General features: G+C 39.0%; 1 protein-coding gene across 3 annotated transcripts; it reads left to right on the top strand.

The window, feature by feature from the left end:
* Positions 1-3,215: 3,215 nt before the first annotated feature.
* Positions 3,216-15,844, top strand: s100p (S100 calcium binding protein P). Of its 3 annotated transcripts, none has more exons than XM_028028898.1 (5): positions 3,216-4,189; positions 11,634-11,741; positions 11,858-12,028; positions 13,308-13,503; positions 15,157-15,844. In XM_028028898.1, exons 2-5 carry the CDS (start codon positions 11,692-11,694, stop codon positions 15,439-15,441), a joined length of 702 nt encoding a protein of 233 aa, XP_027884699.1. In that variant the 5' UTR covers positions 3,216-4,189; positions 11,634-11,691; the 3' UTR covers positions 15,442-15,844. The 3 variants fall into 3 exon arrangements, with proteins under 3 accessions (XP_027884699.1, XP_027884697.1, XP_027884696.1); XM_028028896.1 differs by lacking the exon at positions 3,216-4,189 and adding an exon at positions 6,722-9,865; XM_028028895.1 differs by lacking the exons at positions 3,216-4,189; positions 11,634-11,741; positions 11,858-12,028; positions 13,308-13,503 and adding an exon at positions 14,008-14,869.
* Positions 15,845-16,641: the final 797 nt, after the last annotated feature.

Below are 16,641 nucleotides of genomic sequence, written 5' to 3'. Positions count from 1 at the left end.
AAGTGGTAAGTAAGTCTTATAACAGCTTTTAACCCAGTCTTATAACCCACATTACACAATACATTTCATTCTGTTACATATTACAGTGTGTAGAATGTGTGAAAGTCAGGGTGTAGAAGTTAGACTTAAAGACAAAATATAGAGATTAAAAGATTTGATTTTATTGAACTAGATTATGTCAAACTGGTGTTTAGAAGACCTGAAATCTACATTTTAAATTTCTGTGATTCTTGTTTTTTCCTTCTCTCTCTACTTTTCTTTTTGTCTACTTGCTGTTAAATAAAGGCCAGAAATGCTGTCAAAACATAAAGAAAAAGGTTTACAAACTCAGATTCATTATGGCTGTCATAGTTATGAGAGGTAGTGGTAACTGAATAGAATATGGATATTATTTGTACTTTTAATCATCTCTACTTAATTGCATCACACTCTACATGAGTGCTGGCCCACTTTTGTTATCAAGTGTGTAGGTAAAGGCTATAACCCGAGTTAATTAGCACCTTTGTACCTATGCTGTACCAATCTTTTGCCATCCATCCATTTTCATACAGGTTGACCATGATAGGTGGTGGTGCCTATCTCCAGTGGTCAACGGGCGAGAGGCGGGGTACACCCTGGACAGGTTGCCAGTCCGTCGCAGGGCAACACAGAGACAGACAGGACAAACAACCATGCACACACGTGAGGAGAATTTAGAGAGACCAGTCAAGCTGACAGTCATTATTTTGGACTGTGGAGGAAGAGAGCAGGAGAGAACCCACACATGCACAGGGAGAACATGCAAACTCCTTGCAGTAAGACCTGCGGACCTTCTTGCTGCAAGGCAACAGTGCAGCCGACTTTACCATTTTATCGTTTTTGAATTTCATTTTGAACTTGTAAAGGTGCAAACCACAACACATCAGTTCTTTTTTATTTTATTTATGCAAGAATTATGGAGAAAGAAAGTCTCATATGCAACATAATGAATTGGAAATTTTTTAATGAAAACATTGTATTATACTTGATATCCATTTATTTTAGTTTAATTATTCACTGATTTTGATTCATATTCTGATTCCAGTTATAGGCAATAAATGGTCTCTTGCTGAGAGATATTATTTTATTGGAATAATTTCCTGACAATAGACAATGAGTATGCCTCCATTTCTTACCCAAAAGGATCAGGTTTGAAGAAAACCAAAGCTAACGGTGAAGGGGCAAAATGACCAACATGCTTCAGGAACAGAAAAATACCATATTGATTTTACAGCTAAATGTTGTTAGCCTCATCACCTTAACATTTAACTATTGGTTGTTCATGTTTCAACTAGAGCACAGTTAGAGAGGAAAAGTTATTCCTGGTTGTTTTTCTGCAGAGTTGACTGCTTGTTTTTTCCCTTCACTTCCTTCCTCTCCTCCCTGCCTTCATCCTCGGCCACCTCCCCACACAAAGTCTGTACTACTACCAATACGAGGCCTTTATCTTGGCTTTCATTTATTTTAGTAACTACATTTATGCCTCACCCAGGGATTTTACCCAACCCTAACCATTACTAACCCTAATCTTTACCAAATCTTAATTCCCACCTCACCTCTTACCCCTGACTCTAAAGGAAAGGGCTCCATAAACCCTGTCAGTCTTCCGGTAGAAATTGTCCTAAATGAGATAGTTAAACAAGTACCCACCCACATGCCTACACTACTTACACTTTGTCACTATAGAACAAGTTTTGACTTTTCCCCATTCCCTATTGTCTTTGCAGAATGAACTGGAGCTGACATTTGGCAGTTCAAAAACACACAGTTCAATGAATGTTGTCGAATACCCATCAATGATTTGAGTAAAGAAATAAAAATAATAGAGCAAGGAAAATCTTTGGCCCCTGGCTTCATTAAATAAATGGGAAGTGTGTGCAGTTATGGTCTCCCGCCATCCGGAAGGTAAGAACAGTTTCCACTTCCTCCTATTCTCCATCTGTTTGCTTATGGGATTCCAGTCCATCCTGTGGGCCTGACCGTTGGCAGTCCTCTCAGTCTGATACAAACAGTAACAACTGCATCCAGCACCTGAGGAGCTTCAGGCTCATCATCATCCTCTGCAGACGAGGGTTACACTTACAGTAAGTTCTTGTTTTCATTCTGTCCTCTCCATCTGGGTTTTACTCTCCTTATGCTGTGACACATATACTTGTATATTGTATATAATATAAATGGAGGTTGTCCCTCTTAATTAAACTGTCATTATTAAACTGTTTTATGGTTTGTCTGATCTCTTTGGTATGATTTTGAAAAACACTAATTTGTTTACACGCTTTACTGTTATTATTACATCCCAAAGGAGCCAATAATAGCAGATGTTTTGCAAAACTAAACGGCTTTTATAAAAGCATGAACACATTTAGGAAAGGTATATTTTATCACATCAAAGACTGTTTTCCCATCTTACTCTTTTCTTCTAACCATTTACTACGATGTTTAAGGTTTTGCTGAACTTGCTGAAAAATCCCATCAAGAGCCTCAGGCTGGATGCTTCTAGTGGTCAGTGTTACAGCAGGTCTAAAGAAGCCTCTGACTGAAAACACTCTGCTTAAGCATCTTCGTCTCAGGAAGAAGATGCTTAAGGATCTGTGTTTACACCATCACACTGCTTTGGAATTTCATGTCCAGAAATTTCAAAGCTGGTTTTTGGATCAGAACCAGCCTACCGGGTTGTTGAGCCTGAACCAGATGCTGTTCATCTGAGGTCTAGTGGGAAGCAAAGGGAGCAACAGCATCTTCTGATTTGGTTGAAGATAAACTTGTAGTAGCAGACTGAATCATGAATGAGTTTTAATATAAAACATTTGAGGCATGATAGAAAAGTTACTTGGTTTGATGATTCCAGATTTGCCCTAGATCCAAGTTGTCACTTTTTTGTCTCTTATCTTCCACACATTCTCTACCAGAGACAAGTCTGGACTGGCAGGCCGAATCTGAAATGTCTTCACCCAAGTGTTTGGATTATGTAGAACGGCATTTTGCAGTCACTTGTTGAGAAAACCTGGTGCTGGACTTCCTACTGTTGGGGAAAATAAGTTTATCTGAAAGGTTATGTTTTCATATTATTATTCTTTCGTGTTTTTTACTAGGCTCCTTGTCTTTTATGGTACAATATTAACTGTTCCAGGACATTGGGCCATTGAAATCAATTAGGCCACATTGCAGCTGTTTAGAGCTACAATGTTCATGTGATTAGGTCATATTCTGTTTCAATAAAAGGTAGTTGAGGACTGAGAGCAGGCGAAATTGATCCCAGACAGTGTTTGACTGCGGTTCTCCGTGTCTGACTTCTCTTCCCTCTTCTGCAGAAGAGTAACTTCTTGGTTGATTCCTTGCAGGTTGGGAGCCAAAATAGACCCAACACCTACGGACAACCGTTTCCTTTCTACCTCTGCATCAGTACACACAAGGTCGAGTGTTCTCACAAAAACTGAACAAAAACAGAAATCCTGAAGATTTTTTCCTGTGTTTAAAAGCCATGCTTACACTCTGTGATGTTCCATTTTGAAAAGCCTGTGAGCTTTTGTGATTCGGGTTAACATGCCAATCTATTTATTACACAGGAAAGTTTACAGCAGCCTGTGTTAATGTGACTTGTGCTCCACAAAGCTTTTGTAAGTAATCCCCCTGTCCTTGGGGTTCTGTTAGCAATGAATCAGTGACTAATGGGAGGGATCGTAGATCAGAAATACACTCTTTGAGCCTAGGTTTGCATTTTTTCTCAATGAAATGACTCCATATGCTTAAAATCTTTACTGTATGGTGGACGATCTAATGTAATCTCTGATTATAATTTTTTTTTCCACATTCTCCTGGATAATCTGTCAAAACTGACACTGTGCATAAAATAATAGTTTTACATTTTACAAACAGTACATTGACATTTTCTTTGCTTTACAGTCTCTCATTGCTTTACCTGTTTGTTGAAATACTTGCCCCTAAATCCCTCTATATTAAGTGACACATAATATCACTTGCATATCAGAGTACACAGTGAGGGCCAATGGCTGCTGCTCGCTCTACAGTCTGGAGGCATGCTGAAGACTGCCAGTGCAGCTCAGTTCATGAAACCCTCATTACATGATGCACATCCTGCAGGACACAGCAGGATACAGCCTCAATGAAAACCTAGAGCAAGGAAACGTTTTGGTGACTTCTCCATTTTAGGGTAAGTTCAGAATCTTAGGTTCTGTACAGCAGTTTAGATGAATGTGTTGCAGCCCAGGAATATCATAACTGACTGGAAGTTTACAATGTGATGTTTACAAAGTTGTGGCATCTCTTGTATCTCATGATTATCTGTGAAGATGTGGTTATGGAAATACCTAATTAAAATTGATCCAATTAACATTTAATTCAGTTTGATTTTTTTTAAAAAAAAATACTTATCTGAACATGAACTTCACTACAAAAACAAAATCTTACCAAGTGTTTTTGTTTTTGTCTAGTTTCTATTGCAAATACCTTAGTAAATATAAAGCAAGACAAAACTAACTTACAAGTAACTTGTTTGAAGTCAATAATTCCTTAATATTGATGAATAAGGACAAGTTCCACTGGTTATTTTACTTATGGGAAAAATATCTTGTCATAAGTAATTAATCTGCCAGTGGAACTAGGATAACGTGCTTTTCATAATTGCGGCTGTTTCTAAGATATGTGTGCACCAATATTGTTTTATCACCCATTGGCACCAATATTGTTCTGGAAGTTCACTTGTTATAAAATAAAAATTCACTCCTTAAAATTTGAGCTTAAATTTCATTTCTGCATTCCTGTTGCCAGATTTAAAAAGTGTGCTCAATTCAGGCTTTTCAATTTAAAGTTCATATTTCATAGAAAATATTGATCCGAATCATTTAATTGGCTACTTGAATGAAATAATACACAATATTGGTGCATCCACAAGGAGAAGCAGCTGGATGACTGAACAGTTCACTACATTATAAGAGTTAAATAAAGCTAGAAGTGTCATGTAACACATTTCTAATCTTTGTGATTCTTAAAATTTTGATGACTCCAGATGGTTCTAAGTTTGATTTCCGTTAGCTATCGTTCTGTATTCACTTCCTAGTGTTTTATAAAGTTTTGAATAAAATCCATATTTTTACATGACACATTTCTAAATTTCCAGTTTTTATTTTTATTTTTTTCAGGCTGATATTTGTTTCTTAGTCCATGTGATCATTTAGGTCTGGGTTGGTTCTACTGTTTGTGTTTAATGACAGTAACATTGTTTTGTGTCTTTGATGACAGAATGTTCAAACGAGCCTACTATAGCTACTGTTCTGTGGCTTTCTTTAGTAATTTAATTACATGTACCAGAATGACGCTTTAGTAATCTGGATTATTTCATTAATGCTACATTGCTGTGAGGAGACATCAAGTCTGATCTTGACTATTAACACCAGCTGTCCCTGCTGCTCTACTATTACTCATTCTAACAATCACAACAGAAGTGACAGATGAGCCAGTTTGAATCTCACTGTCCTTCACTTCCTCCACTCTATTGGGGGTGGGGGGGATGTAAATATTTAGCTCCAAATTAAATATTTATTTTCCAAACTAAACATTTTATAAAAAAATAAATAAATACAAATTTTCCCCAAAAAATATTGACGTCAGACCTAAATATATAGCTTGCTAACATATTTTGCAAGCCAGCTGGATGTTTAGCTCATTAATTAAATATTAGGTTGCTAAATATTAAGCTTGTAACAAAACATTTAGGTCTAAGCTAAGTATATGCATACTAGCTAAATATTTAACTTGGACCTAAATATTTAGGTATATACTGTATGTGTCCTCTGCCTCCTAGAGGTGACCAACTACATGCTGACCAGAGACCAGAACTCTGGATTGACTTATTTTGGTTTTTTAATTTTCTGTTTGAAAAAGTTTGGATATACATCTAAATAGTTCACCCACAGTTTGAAAGTGTTTGAACATGAAATGCTGAAAAATACTTCATCAGCTTGTGTTGCTATCTGTAGTGAACTGAGCATAATATAAACCTCTATGGTTTCCCATATTGTAATAGAAATGTTAGGATGTTAGGAAAATCCTCTTTCCTAGATCCAAGTTCTGTCCCAGAGGTAAAGCAGCATATTCATAAATAATCTATCAAACCACCCATCTATTGTCTATACCAGCTCGTCCTTGCATGGCCACGGGGGGCTGGTGCCTATCTTCAGTGCTCTTTGGGAAAAAGACGGGATTCACCAGAGACACAGGACAATGCCACTGTGCACACACATCTAAGGACAACTTAGAGAGGCTAATAAACCAGACACTCATGGTTTTTGGACCTGTGTTAGAAAGCTTGAGTACCCAGAGAGAATCTATGGATGTACATGGAAAACATAGAAACTCCATGGACAAAGGCTCCAGGCCAGGACTCAAACCCAATACTGTCTTGATGCAAGGCAACAGGGCTGCTGACTGTCCCATGTGCAGCCCTCTGTTAGACATTTCAACAGTTTACATCCTGGCTGTGCAAGTAATGTGACCTTCACAAATGACCTGACTCTTTCGAGCAGCTCTTTACCCTGAATGATAGGATTTGTGCCTCAGGTAGTGACAGTTGTTCTTGGTTTGTTTTCAGACTTTGCTAACTTATAATTCTCTGCACACACTGCAGTAGCTATTATTCTATTTTTAAAAATTATATTTATGTAATTGTTGAATTACTGCGATGGACTGGCGACCCGACCAGGCTGAACCCCGCCGCTCTCCTGTTGACAGCTGGAGGTAGGCACCAGCACCTCCTGACACCAATGGGATAAGGGTGTAAGAAAATGGATGGATGGATGGATGGATGGATGGATGGATAATTGTTACCCCAAAAATTACCAAAAAAGAGCCAGCTGTCTGAACATACATCATTCTCATTGCCTACTGTTTGCTTTCGTCACGTGTCATGGCGGCTCTGTGCTCCACCTGGTGCTGCACTGATGGTCACTGTGACCTCCTTTCTCCATGGTTTCGTCTTGCTTGTTGCTTCTTGGTTAAAGTTCCTAGTTAAGTGTTACCATTAGTGTCTTGCCTTAATTCTTATATTAAATTGTGCAGAAGAGGAATTTTGTTTCAGCCAAAACAAGACCAGTTTTGTCCTCTGTTCTTGGTTACATTTTCCTTTTTCATTTGTTGCTGTATATTGATGATTCAAAAACAATCAATATAAAACTGTATTAATGGTAAATTGTTGGTATTTAGAAATAAAAGTATATTTTCAGAAATTGACCATTTGAACGGTTCTTTGAATGGATCCTGAGGATTCGGTTACCTTCCCATCACTGGACCAGGCAGTAGTTTAAGTTACCTTGTTTCATGGAACTGAGCAGGTATTAAACTTTTTAATTTGAACCGATTTCACAACAGTGATGGTAAGAAACCCTCCCCACCCCCCAAAAAACAAGCTGACTAAAGTCCTCATGACATCACTTGAAAACTCACAATTCATTGAAATAGAACAGTGCAGGAAAGTCATATCAAGGCCAATTTTGTAACGACATTCAGTCTGAATTTGAGGTTTACGCAAAATGTATGTTTAACTTTAATAGACAAGCTGTTGCAATACTAACGTAATAAAACTGTCATGCAATTAACCTTTCTGTAACAAGATCATAATTTTACTGAAACTACGTCTGCCCATGTTACAAATGTTGGAGGTCCAGATATCTGGTTTCTCCCAAACCAAAATCCTGAAGCACAAGTCATGACATTAGACTGGTGCTGTGATTTAAAGTTAGGTTAGGGAATCCAAAAGGGTATCCAAGCATAGAGTTATGTGAGCATGAGTTTCCATGTAAAAGCATGCATGTATGCCAGCAAGCCCAACCATGTCACTCAGAGCGCCAGCGCCACGCCACCTGCCAGTCCGACCTTCCAGGAAGAGGAACACTCAATGCGTCAGAAAGAGACATGCATCTTATGATCTGCTCCAGATGAAGCCAGCATGTGCATGTGATTGAATGCATGGGTTGGTGTGGCATGTGTTTATGTAAGCATCAAAGGATGAAGGAAGGGACATCTTGGTGGTGCATTGGTATGTTTTTTTGTTGCTGTTTTTACATAGGGCCAAGTAGGTTTGGGTGTTTTCTTTTTTCTTGTGATGAAAACAAACACCTCCATTTAAAAACTGCGTTTTGTGTTTACTATTGTTGTCTTTGACAAATATTTCAGTTGGTTTGATGTTCTGAAACACTGAAGTCTGATAAACACATAAAAATAAAACAACAATAGGAAATCAGGAAGGACTCAAACAATTGTTTACACAACTGTACATAGTGTAAATTCACAACAAATTAGCAAAAAAATCCAATTAATTTCCATTTAATCACACATTTATTCCAAGCCTGGTTATCAAACTATACAGCAAGCGTAGTTTATTATTCAAATTAGCTAAAAAAAAAGTTTCTATTTAAGGAAAACCAACAGATTGGATTGAGTCATCGATTTGCAACGTTCCCCCCTCCTGGACCAGCACATAGTGACGAAGACAATCTCTTGCATTGAGATTGTTGACTTTACAACAATTTCTTATGTCAAGAATGCAATGAAGGAGGAAAACTCCCATTTAGCAGGAATAAACATTCAGCAGAACCAGAACCTGACTTAGAACCTGAGCTGCCATCTGCCACGACCGACCGAGGGTTGAGAAGAGCAGAACGCCCAAGAAGAAACAGAAGATCTGGTGAAGGAGTGTGTTCTATGTTAAAGTAAAAAGTTAATGGCAGGAAAGGGACAAGTTTAATTGTTGGCAGCACTAATTCAGTTTTCATCCACCCCAGTGACTGTCTGCTGATTTGAACTGATGACCTCTGGACAGGGGCACCAGGGGGAAAGTTAGGATAATTTCAAGGCCCACTGACCAACAGGGGGAACCCCCACAAAAGATATATATTTTTGTTCATAGAAATAGAAAAGAATTGGGACCCTGTCAATTACAAAATTAATCATATAGTGTTTTTTAAAATTGTTTTTTAGCAGTAAAAATTAAATGTTACTACTCCCAGTCTCTGGATACCTAAACTCATCTACTTCCTGTATCTCTGCTCTATCTTTGGTTCAGCCTCCTGTCTCAAACTCTGCTCTGTCCCGTTACAGAGCAGAGTTTCATTTCTCCACACTGTCTTCCACTTCCTTTCTACTTTAGCTAAAAATCACATATCCTGCTCAGACTGCACCCAGAGTTTATCAGTTAGTCTGTTCACCACAACTGCGAACGAGAGAAGACTCAGAACTGACCCCTGACCTATGAGCTACCACCTCTCTTCTTACTCCACGCTCTTCCATTCTATTTCCACACACTGCAGATACCTCCCACATCTATGCTGACAGATGCTGATGTTCTCTCAGTTACAATTACCCAACCTGTCAGACAAGGAGACCAGCCAAACACAGATCAGTTACACTTTTCACCTCCATCACAAAGACACATTGTCTGGAATGATAGCTTGGATCTGGACTGTTGATCATAAGTGATCAGCTCTTTGATGTTTCAGTTTGGTTTCTTTTTACCCAAGAAGAACGTTGAGTTTTAGATTTATGACTTCTAAGTTAGTTAGAAAAAAAAAAGAAAATATTTTTCATTTGTTCTATTTTTTTTCAAGGGTACAAGACATTGTTGCCTCTCTTCTGTAGCTGTGCTCTATTTTAAGGGTTTTGTGTCAGGCAAATTTTACTTAGCAGTCATAGGCAGTAAGTGTATCGAAAGGCAGCAAAAGGAAAGTCAGGAAAAGTCTATGGATAGACAAGCTGAGGTGACTGGTGCCATGTTGGGAGGAAAATGCTCCTACAAGTTAACAGTTGATCTTTGTCTGACTGCGCCACCAGAAACCAGGTGAGTTCTGCTTCATCGTCACTTCTTACCTGGCCTGAAAAATACAAGACTGTTTTGTATTCAATCTGTTCTGCAGATTATGGCAGGAAGACCTTGACACCTCAGATGAAAAAAAAAGTAGCAATTCTATCCATCTAGCTTAAAATCACTGGCTAAGAGGTGTGTTAGAATTTAAGCAGTTAAATTCTCAGTAGTGAAAACATCCAGACTGGTAGCAGTGCTCAGGCGAACCGTTTATTCAGAATGGAGATGCAGGATTGGAATTCTTCAGTGACGTTGTTCCAGCTCCAAACATGTTTAGTGTTTTGCTGCCTGGTGTCGTTTTGCTGAACATCAGCTAATGGAATGGTGCTCAGCTGTGTCAGCGCTCCAGCTCTGCCTTTCATCATATTCCACCTCATCACTCTGAATAGCTTGTGGATTGCCACAACCAAACGTTCAAATCATTGTCCTGCTGAATGGCATGTGTTGCATCCTTCCCATGTGTTGCATCCTTCCCATGTGTTGAATCCTATCCATCACCTGACGGCAATGAATTCATCAGCAAAGGCCACTATAACAGTCATATTGGCATCCAGCCATGCCTGAGCTGCAACCAAAGATGGATGTGTGCATTGGATTAAGATTTCTGTGTTTTTGTTTTTTTTTGTTATTTCATTGTACTTTCAGTTGACAGAAGTTAATTGCAGATTGGGACCAGATTTTCTTTTTGTTTGGAGCAACTCTGGGTTTATTTCAAATGCAGTGGACACAGAGAAGAAAGGGAAAAAGAGAAAGGAAAAGAGGTGGGGTAGAAAATTAAATAGGAAAGAGGGAGGAAAGACTTAAAAAGATGAAGGCTAGAGAATACAAGAAAACACCCTAAAAATCTGCTCCAACACCTGCAGAAATAGAGAAATAAAACAAGAAACCACAGTAACCAATAACATGTAGACATATGAAAACAACATCATTGAAAAGCACACAGTACTAATTAACATAAGACGTATTCAGTGAGATCTGGAAACAACTAAATCCAAACCTCAGTGAACATCTGGGCCCCGCTTCAGAAAGCAGAGTTAAACCAGGAGTGGCAACACTCTGAATAAACCTACACAAACGCTATTCACCATGGCAACGGGAGACAAAAAGAAGTAGTCCGCATTTCTCGCCAATGGAGTAAGACATTTTAATGATGGCATGAGGAGAATATCAAAACATATTTATAAAATAATTGAAAAAACAAAAAAGTAATGCTGCTGCCAAATACCCAGTAAGCATGAAGTACCGATACCTGAGAACTAAATTAACACTCAAAATACAGCTTTCCTTGGTGAATATTAATGACATCATATTTAATCTTGGCTAATAGCAATGAAATAAGATTCTGAACATATCAGCTTTAGTGCATGTAAGGCTAAAAATAAACCCTGATTGTCATAGTTAGAGCATCAGCTGCTTTTGCTGATTGATGAATTAGACTTGTTAAATTTAGGATGTGAATAAGTGGGAGCCATGATGGATCACCTCAATGATGATGACATATTTAAATGTAGTGTATTCTGAACACTTGTTGTGCACTGCAGTCTGTTCATCAGCTCATATGTTAAAGGAGAAATGTGATCCTTGAAGTCATTTTGCATTTGCAAGGTTAGAGCATGCTGAAACAAAAGTTCTCCTCTGAGAAAATGAAAATCAATCAGAATTCACAAAAGCTATAGTTGATCTTTCCTGATTCAGCCCCAATGAATCCAGGTTGTTTGAAACTTTGCTGCGTTCTTTGTTGCAGGTGGATCACATTCTCCAGCAGCAGCGGTGGACTCCTGTTTCCAGACTTCTCAGAAACAATGTTTCTCTTTGTAGGAACTAAAGTCACAGAGAGAAAGGAGGAACGCAGGTACCACTTTTACTCTGACCCAGCTCCGTTTTGAGTTTGTTAGATGAAGTCATTCCTGCTGAAGTAGGCGGAAAACACATTTGACAAGAAACTCACATCATTTTAACCCTGTCCAGTTCTATTTACCAGAGGATTCGGGACCATGAGGTGCTGGACAGGAGGAAGACGGTGACGGCTCTGAGGGCGGGCGAGGACAGAGCCATACTGCTGGGTCTCAGCATGGTCTTCTTCTCTGTCATGATGTACTTCGTCCTGGGCATCACCATCCTGCGCTCTTACTCTGACAGGTACTGTCCTGTTTTATACTGGACCAACTTCTGGAAAGGTGATCACATCTACAGTCCCTTAAAGGTGTAGTATGTAATTTTTTATTTAAAAAATATATGTATGTTTGTTTCATATGTGTTAAAGCTGTCACCCATGTTGTGACAGGATGTTATGAGACAGATAATCTATGAAGTGGCCCTGTGCTACTATTACCGTGTTTACTGCCCCCAACCAAAAACAGCCAATCAGACCCAGGATGAGGGTCTTAATGCTGTCAATCAATCCTAAGTAGTCGCTGAAACAACTTACAGGAAAACCGTTTATTTCCCGTCATTGGTGGCCATGCTAACTAGCCTTAGCGTTCACGGCAGGCGATGCTAGCTGCAGCGTAGCAAAGAGCAAGGTGGATGTTAGAGGGGGGATGAGCAGCACCACATGGAGAGGTGATTTAGAGCACCAAGACCCTCCCCCTGGCTCTAATTGGTTGTTTCTAGTCAGAACTGAGAGAAGGCAGAGGAGATTGATGTTTTTCACACATTGTCTGTCTCATACCAAACTGCCACACTATGGAGATCGTTGGAATAACCATATAAAAAAAATATTGTTTTTATAAAACTTGTACACTGCAGCTTTAAAGAACTATTCTAACTATTTCCTCTTCTATACATTTCATCACATGACAGACATGAGTTTAAATGCATTTTTGTGAATTTTGTGGTGAATTCTGATTTAAAAGGAAAATGCTAAATGATTCTCAAAATAAAGATAAACATTAAAAAATAAATCTAAAATGTATTATTTTACACATGAGTCTAGCAGAACCACCTTCCACTGTGATTAAAGCTGCAGATCTTTAGGGGTTTGACTAGACCATTCTAAATCTCTGCTGTGGTTTCAAGTCTTTATCAAGTCTTTTGCAGAAATATAAAAAATGTTTTGCTTAATTTTTCTTGTCCTTGTTGACAAAAAGCATCTTCGCAGAAGGATGCTGCTGTCACTACGCGTCACTGTTAGGTTGATGTGTTCAGTGTTATTTGTGGTGTTAACTACACAGTTAATGTAGTCTTGCTGATGTTTGGTTACAGTGAATTTCATTTTTTCCTCACGCTAAATATCAATTTCTTTTTGCTTACTCATCATGTCTTACTATCTCTTGTGGTCTTGCCCTATCCCACAAAATCCCAATGAAATGCATTGCAGTTTTATGTTGGATCACTGACATAATGTGGAAACAATCAAGAAATTTGAAAACTTTCTCCAAGACGCGGTATTAAAACGTGACTGCCGTTGTCTCTCCAGTGTGTGGACAGATGAGGACAGCTGCACCATTGTGAACTCCACCATAATGTGGGATGTAAACTGTTCATACAGCTGTGGAGTGGAGTGCTGGAGGAGTTCCCGTTACCCCTGTCTCCACGTGTTTGTCAGCCTGAACTCATCAGGACGGCTGGTCCGATTGCTGCACAATGAGGAGACACACGACAGCAATCCCGAGGTACAGTACACAACCACAGATGCTGCAGCTGTGGCTTCATGTAATTTACGAAGGACAAGTCTGGTTTGAACAACCAGTGGTGTCACCCAGAACACGCTACTGTCAGGCGTAGTCTCTGCAGCCTGGATATTGAACTCTTAGTAAGTTTTATCTGTGTCATTTACCAAGAGTGTTATTTAGGTAATCACCATCAGCTGTTGCTGACACTGCATGTGATGTCATCTTGTCACTTGTTGCTAAGCTACAGACAGAACACGCCAATGTGTTTGTAGCTGCTTTACCAGAGAAAGTAAAATGCTGCGATTGTATGCATGTGTCAATGATTCGTACACCTCCACACAGAAAACCTCTACTTGGCAAATCAGATCACAATCTTGTCTTTCTCTGCTCAGAATATAAATCCCTTGTTCAAAGACATAAAAAGATAACTGTGAAAAATGATCACAGGAAGTTAAAGACGGCCTTCTGTGCTGTTATGTCTCTATACACTAGGAAGGGCAGAGTTGATGTTACTGCCATGACTGAGTGACTGACTGACTCCCCACTACCCACCAGAACAGTGAGATGTTCCCAAATAACAAACCATGCATCATCAGTGATCTGAAGGGACTGTTAAAAAGGGGGAAAAAGTCTTTAGGGAGGCAAACAGGGATCATTGAGGAGTATACAGAAACAACTTGAAGTCAAGACAGCAAAGAAAAGTAGAGGAAGAAGCTGGAGATCAATCTCCAGCAGAACAATATCAGAGGCATGAAGAACACAGACTCCAAACAAAAGCAAGATTGGAACAATGGAAGCCTGGATAGATCAAATGAGTAGAACACATTCTTCAACAGGTTCATCTCGGGAACCAGCTCATCATCCTCCTCTCCTGTCCCCAACCAGACAGGCATCCCGCCCTCCTCTGACCCACAGCTTTTCTGTAAAACCTCAAATGTTTTATCTACTACCTCAGTCTTTGACTCTTCTACTTCCACAAGCTGGAGAGACTGATCCGGAGCAAGGCAGCAGGTCTGGATGGTGTGAGCCCCAGAGTCCTGAAGGCCTCTGTGGGATTCTGCAACATCTCCTCATCCTCAGCCTGACCAAACAGAAGGTTCTGTTGTTGTGGAAGACATCCTGCCTGGTTCAGGTACCAAATAAAACTCAGCAATCAGCCATTAACAACTACAGACCTGTTGCCATGACAACACACATCATGAAGGTCCTGGAGAGACTCCTGTTGGCCCACCTGAATAAGCAGACAAGGACATATCAGAACTCTCTGCAGTTTGCTTATCGCCGTAGAGTTGGAACTGAAGACACCATCACACACCTGCTTCAACAAACCCACTGTCATCTGGACACAGCAGGCAGCACCGCTTTGGTAGACTGCTTTGTGTCATGTTGTGGGAACAATTATTTCATCTTGAATGTAAACAAAACAAAGAATATGATTGTAGATTTCAAGTGAAACAGTTCCTTTTTGTTCCTTTTAATAAGTTAAACTACATGGCCAATTATATAGTGTTAAAACTATAAAGTGTTGATTCATTAACCAGCAACTATTACCATAATATCTAAGTATAAGTCAAGCCTAAAAGAAAAGTGTGAAATATAAATCTGGATTTTACCAGACAAATCACAATGATTCCATTTTTTTCTTTTTTTCAGTGTTTCTACATTCCAAAGTGTCATAGAGACTATGCTGCCACACATGCCATGGTTCAGGACATTTCTCAGAGACTCAGGACTCAGCTCACAGTTCAGTGTTATGTCGACCCAACAGAGAAGACAGACAGCGCCATCATGACCCAGATTTATGGTCGAATTGCCGTCTTCCACTCTTTATTCTGGCCAACCTGCTCTTTGATTGGAGGAACCGTCATCATTGCCATGGTGAAGCTGACCCAGTATCTCTCCATCATGTGCGAGAGACTCAGCCACATCAAAAGGTGAAGGGAAGCTAACAGATGGAAGCTCAAAGACAAATTGAGGGTTTGTTTTGCCCCCATAATAAAATAAGGGTAGAAGTAAAAGCTGACTGTGTTTCGTGAACTAAAGACATTCATTTTCTTACAACCTGCATGCAACCTACAGAAGACGCAGACACACTTTTGGAATGAAGTCTATCTCAAATATAGGTATTTCTTATAGACAAAGCTGCTTCTATGTCGTATATATTTGATTTTCTAAGTTTTCTTTGAAATTCTGTGGGTGCAGATGGTGAGTGCAGCTCATTAACTGTAGCTGAATTTCAATAGATCTTGTAATGGCATCTTTTGTAGACACAGCACTTGAAATATTGTCCTTCTTTCCTGCTATTTACAGACATGCATATTAAATGTTTTAGCTAACATTATTAAGATGTCTTCCTTTGTCTTTATGTAGCCCAGCAGATTGTATGGTCAATACCAGTACTATGTACATGTGAATGATTCCAAAATGTTTTAAAAGCTGCACTTAAAAGTGCAGCTTTTAAGAGTAGCGATGAATCAGTAACTACATAAATGTTTACTGTATCTGGACAATTTTAAAGAAACAAACACAAACTTTCTGATGGGATATAAGTTTGTTTTGGAATAATTAATCTGGGTTTAGAAATGTGAAGTCAGTCCAATTTGTTGCTCTAAAATCCTTTGTTTACTTGTGGAGAATCCACAACTAACGTTCACACTACTTTTAATCTTTTGTGTTTTATTGGAACTTTTCTCAGTCATTAAGACGTCTATTTTCACCTGTATGTTCTCTGTCTCACCGAAACATGTCAAGAGTCAGTTTTGTGATCAAATAGATTGTCAGAGAATTATATCTTAGAGCAAATAGACAATTGAATGTTGTAGATTCAGCATTAACATTTTTGCTTTTTGCTTTACAATGTTACATGTAGGTCCTATTTTGGAGCAAAGATAAAGTAAAACATCTAATAAACAGACAGTCACAATGAAAAGGGGTGGATGACTATTTTTATCACATATGCAAGGTTTAACTTAAGCGTTTCCAGGAACTGTTTACTGACGTGTGTTAAATGTACTACATCTGCAAAAATACGCCTGAACTGTGCTTAAGTTTATTAGTCTGGCAACAACATTAAAGAGTGAATGGGATGTTGGCAATAATTAACGAGGTAAATAACCACAATATCTCTGCTCTTGACTG

This window comes from Xiphophorus couchianus, chromosome 9, assembly GCF_001444195.1.
Source record: "Xiphophorus couchianus chromosome 9, X_couchianus-1.0, whole genome shotgun sequence".
NCBI classification, from domain to species: Eukaryota; Metazoa; Chordata; class Actinopteri; order Cyprinodontiformes; family Poeciliidae; genus Xiphophorus; species Xiphophorus couchianus.
The sequence above is the reverse complement of the archived record's forward strand: the minus strand, read 5'-3'. Positions and strand labels throughout refer to the sequence as shown.

What these genes read in the sequence shown, in the direction of transcription:
- s100p (XM_028028895.1), top strand. Translation starts at nt 14,294, where the DNA reads ATGGAAGCCTGGATAGATCAAATGAGTAGAACACATTCTTCAACAGGT. An exon ending in CAGCAGGCAGCACCGCTTTG is followed by an intron (nt 14,870 to 15,156) that starts GTAGACTGCTTT and finishes TCTTTTTTTCAG; the next exon opens with TGTTTCTACATTCCAAAGTG.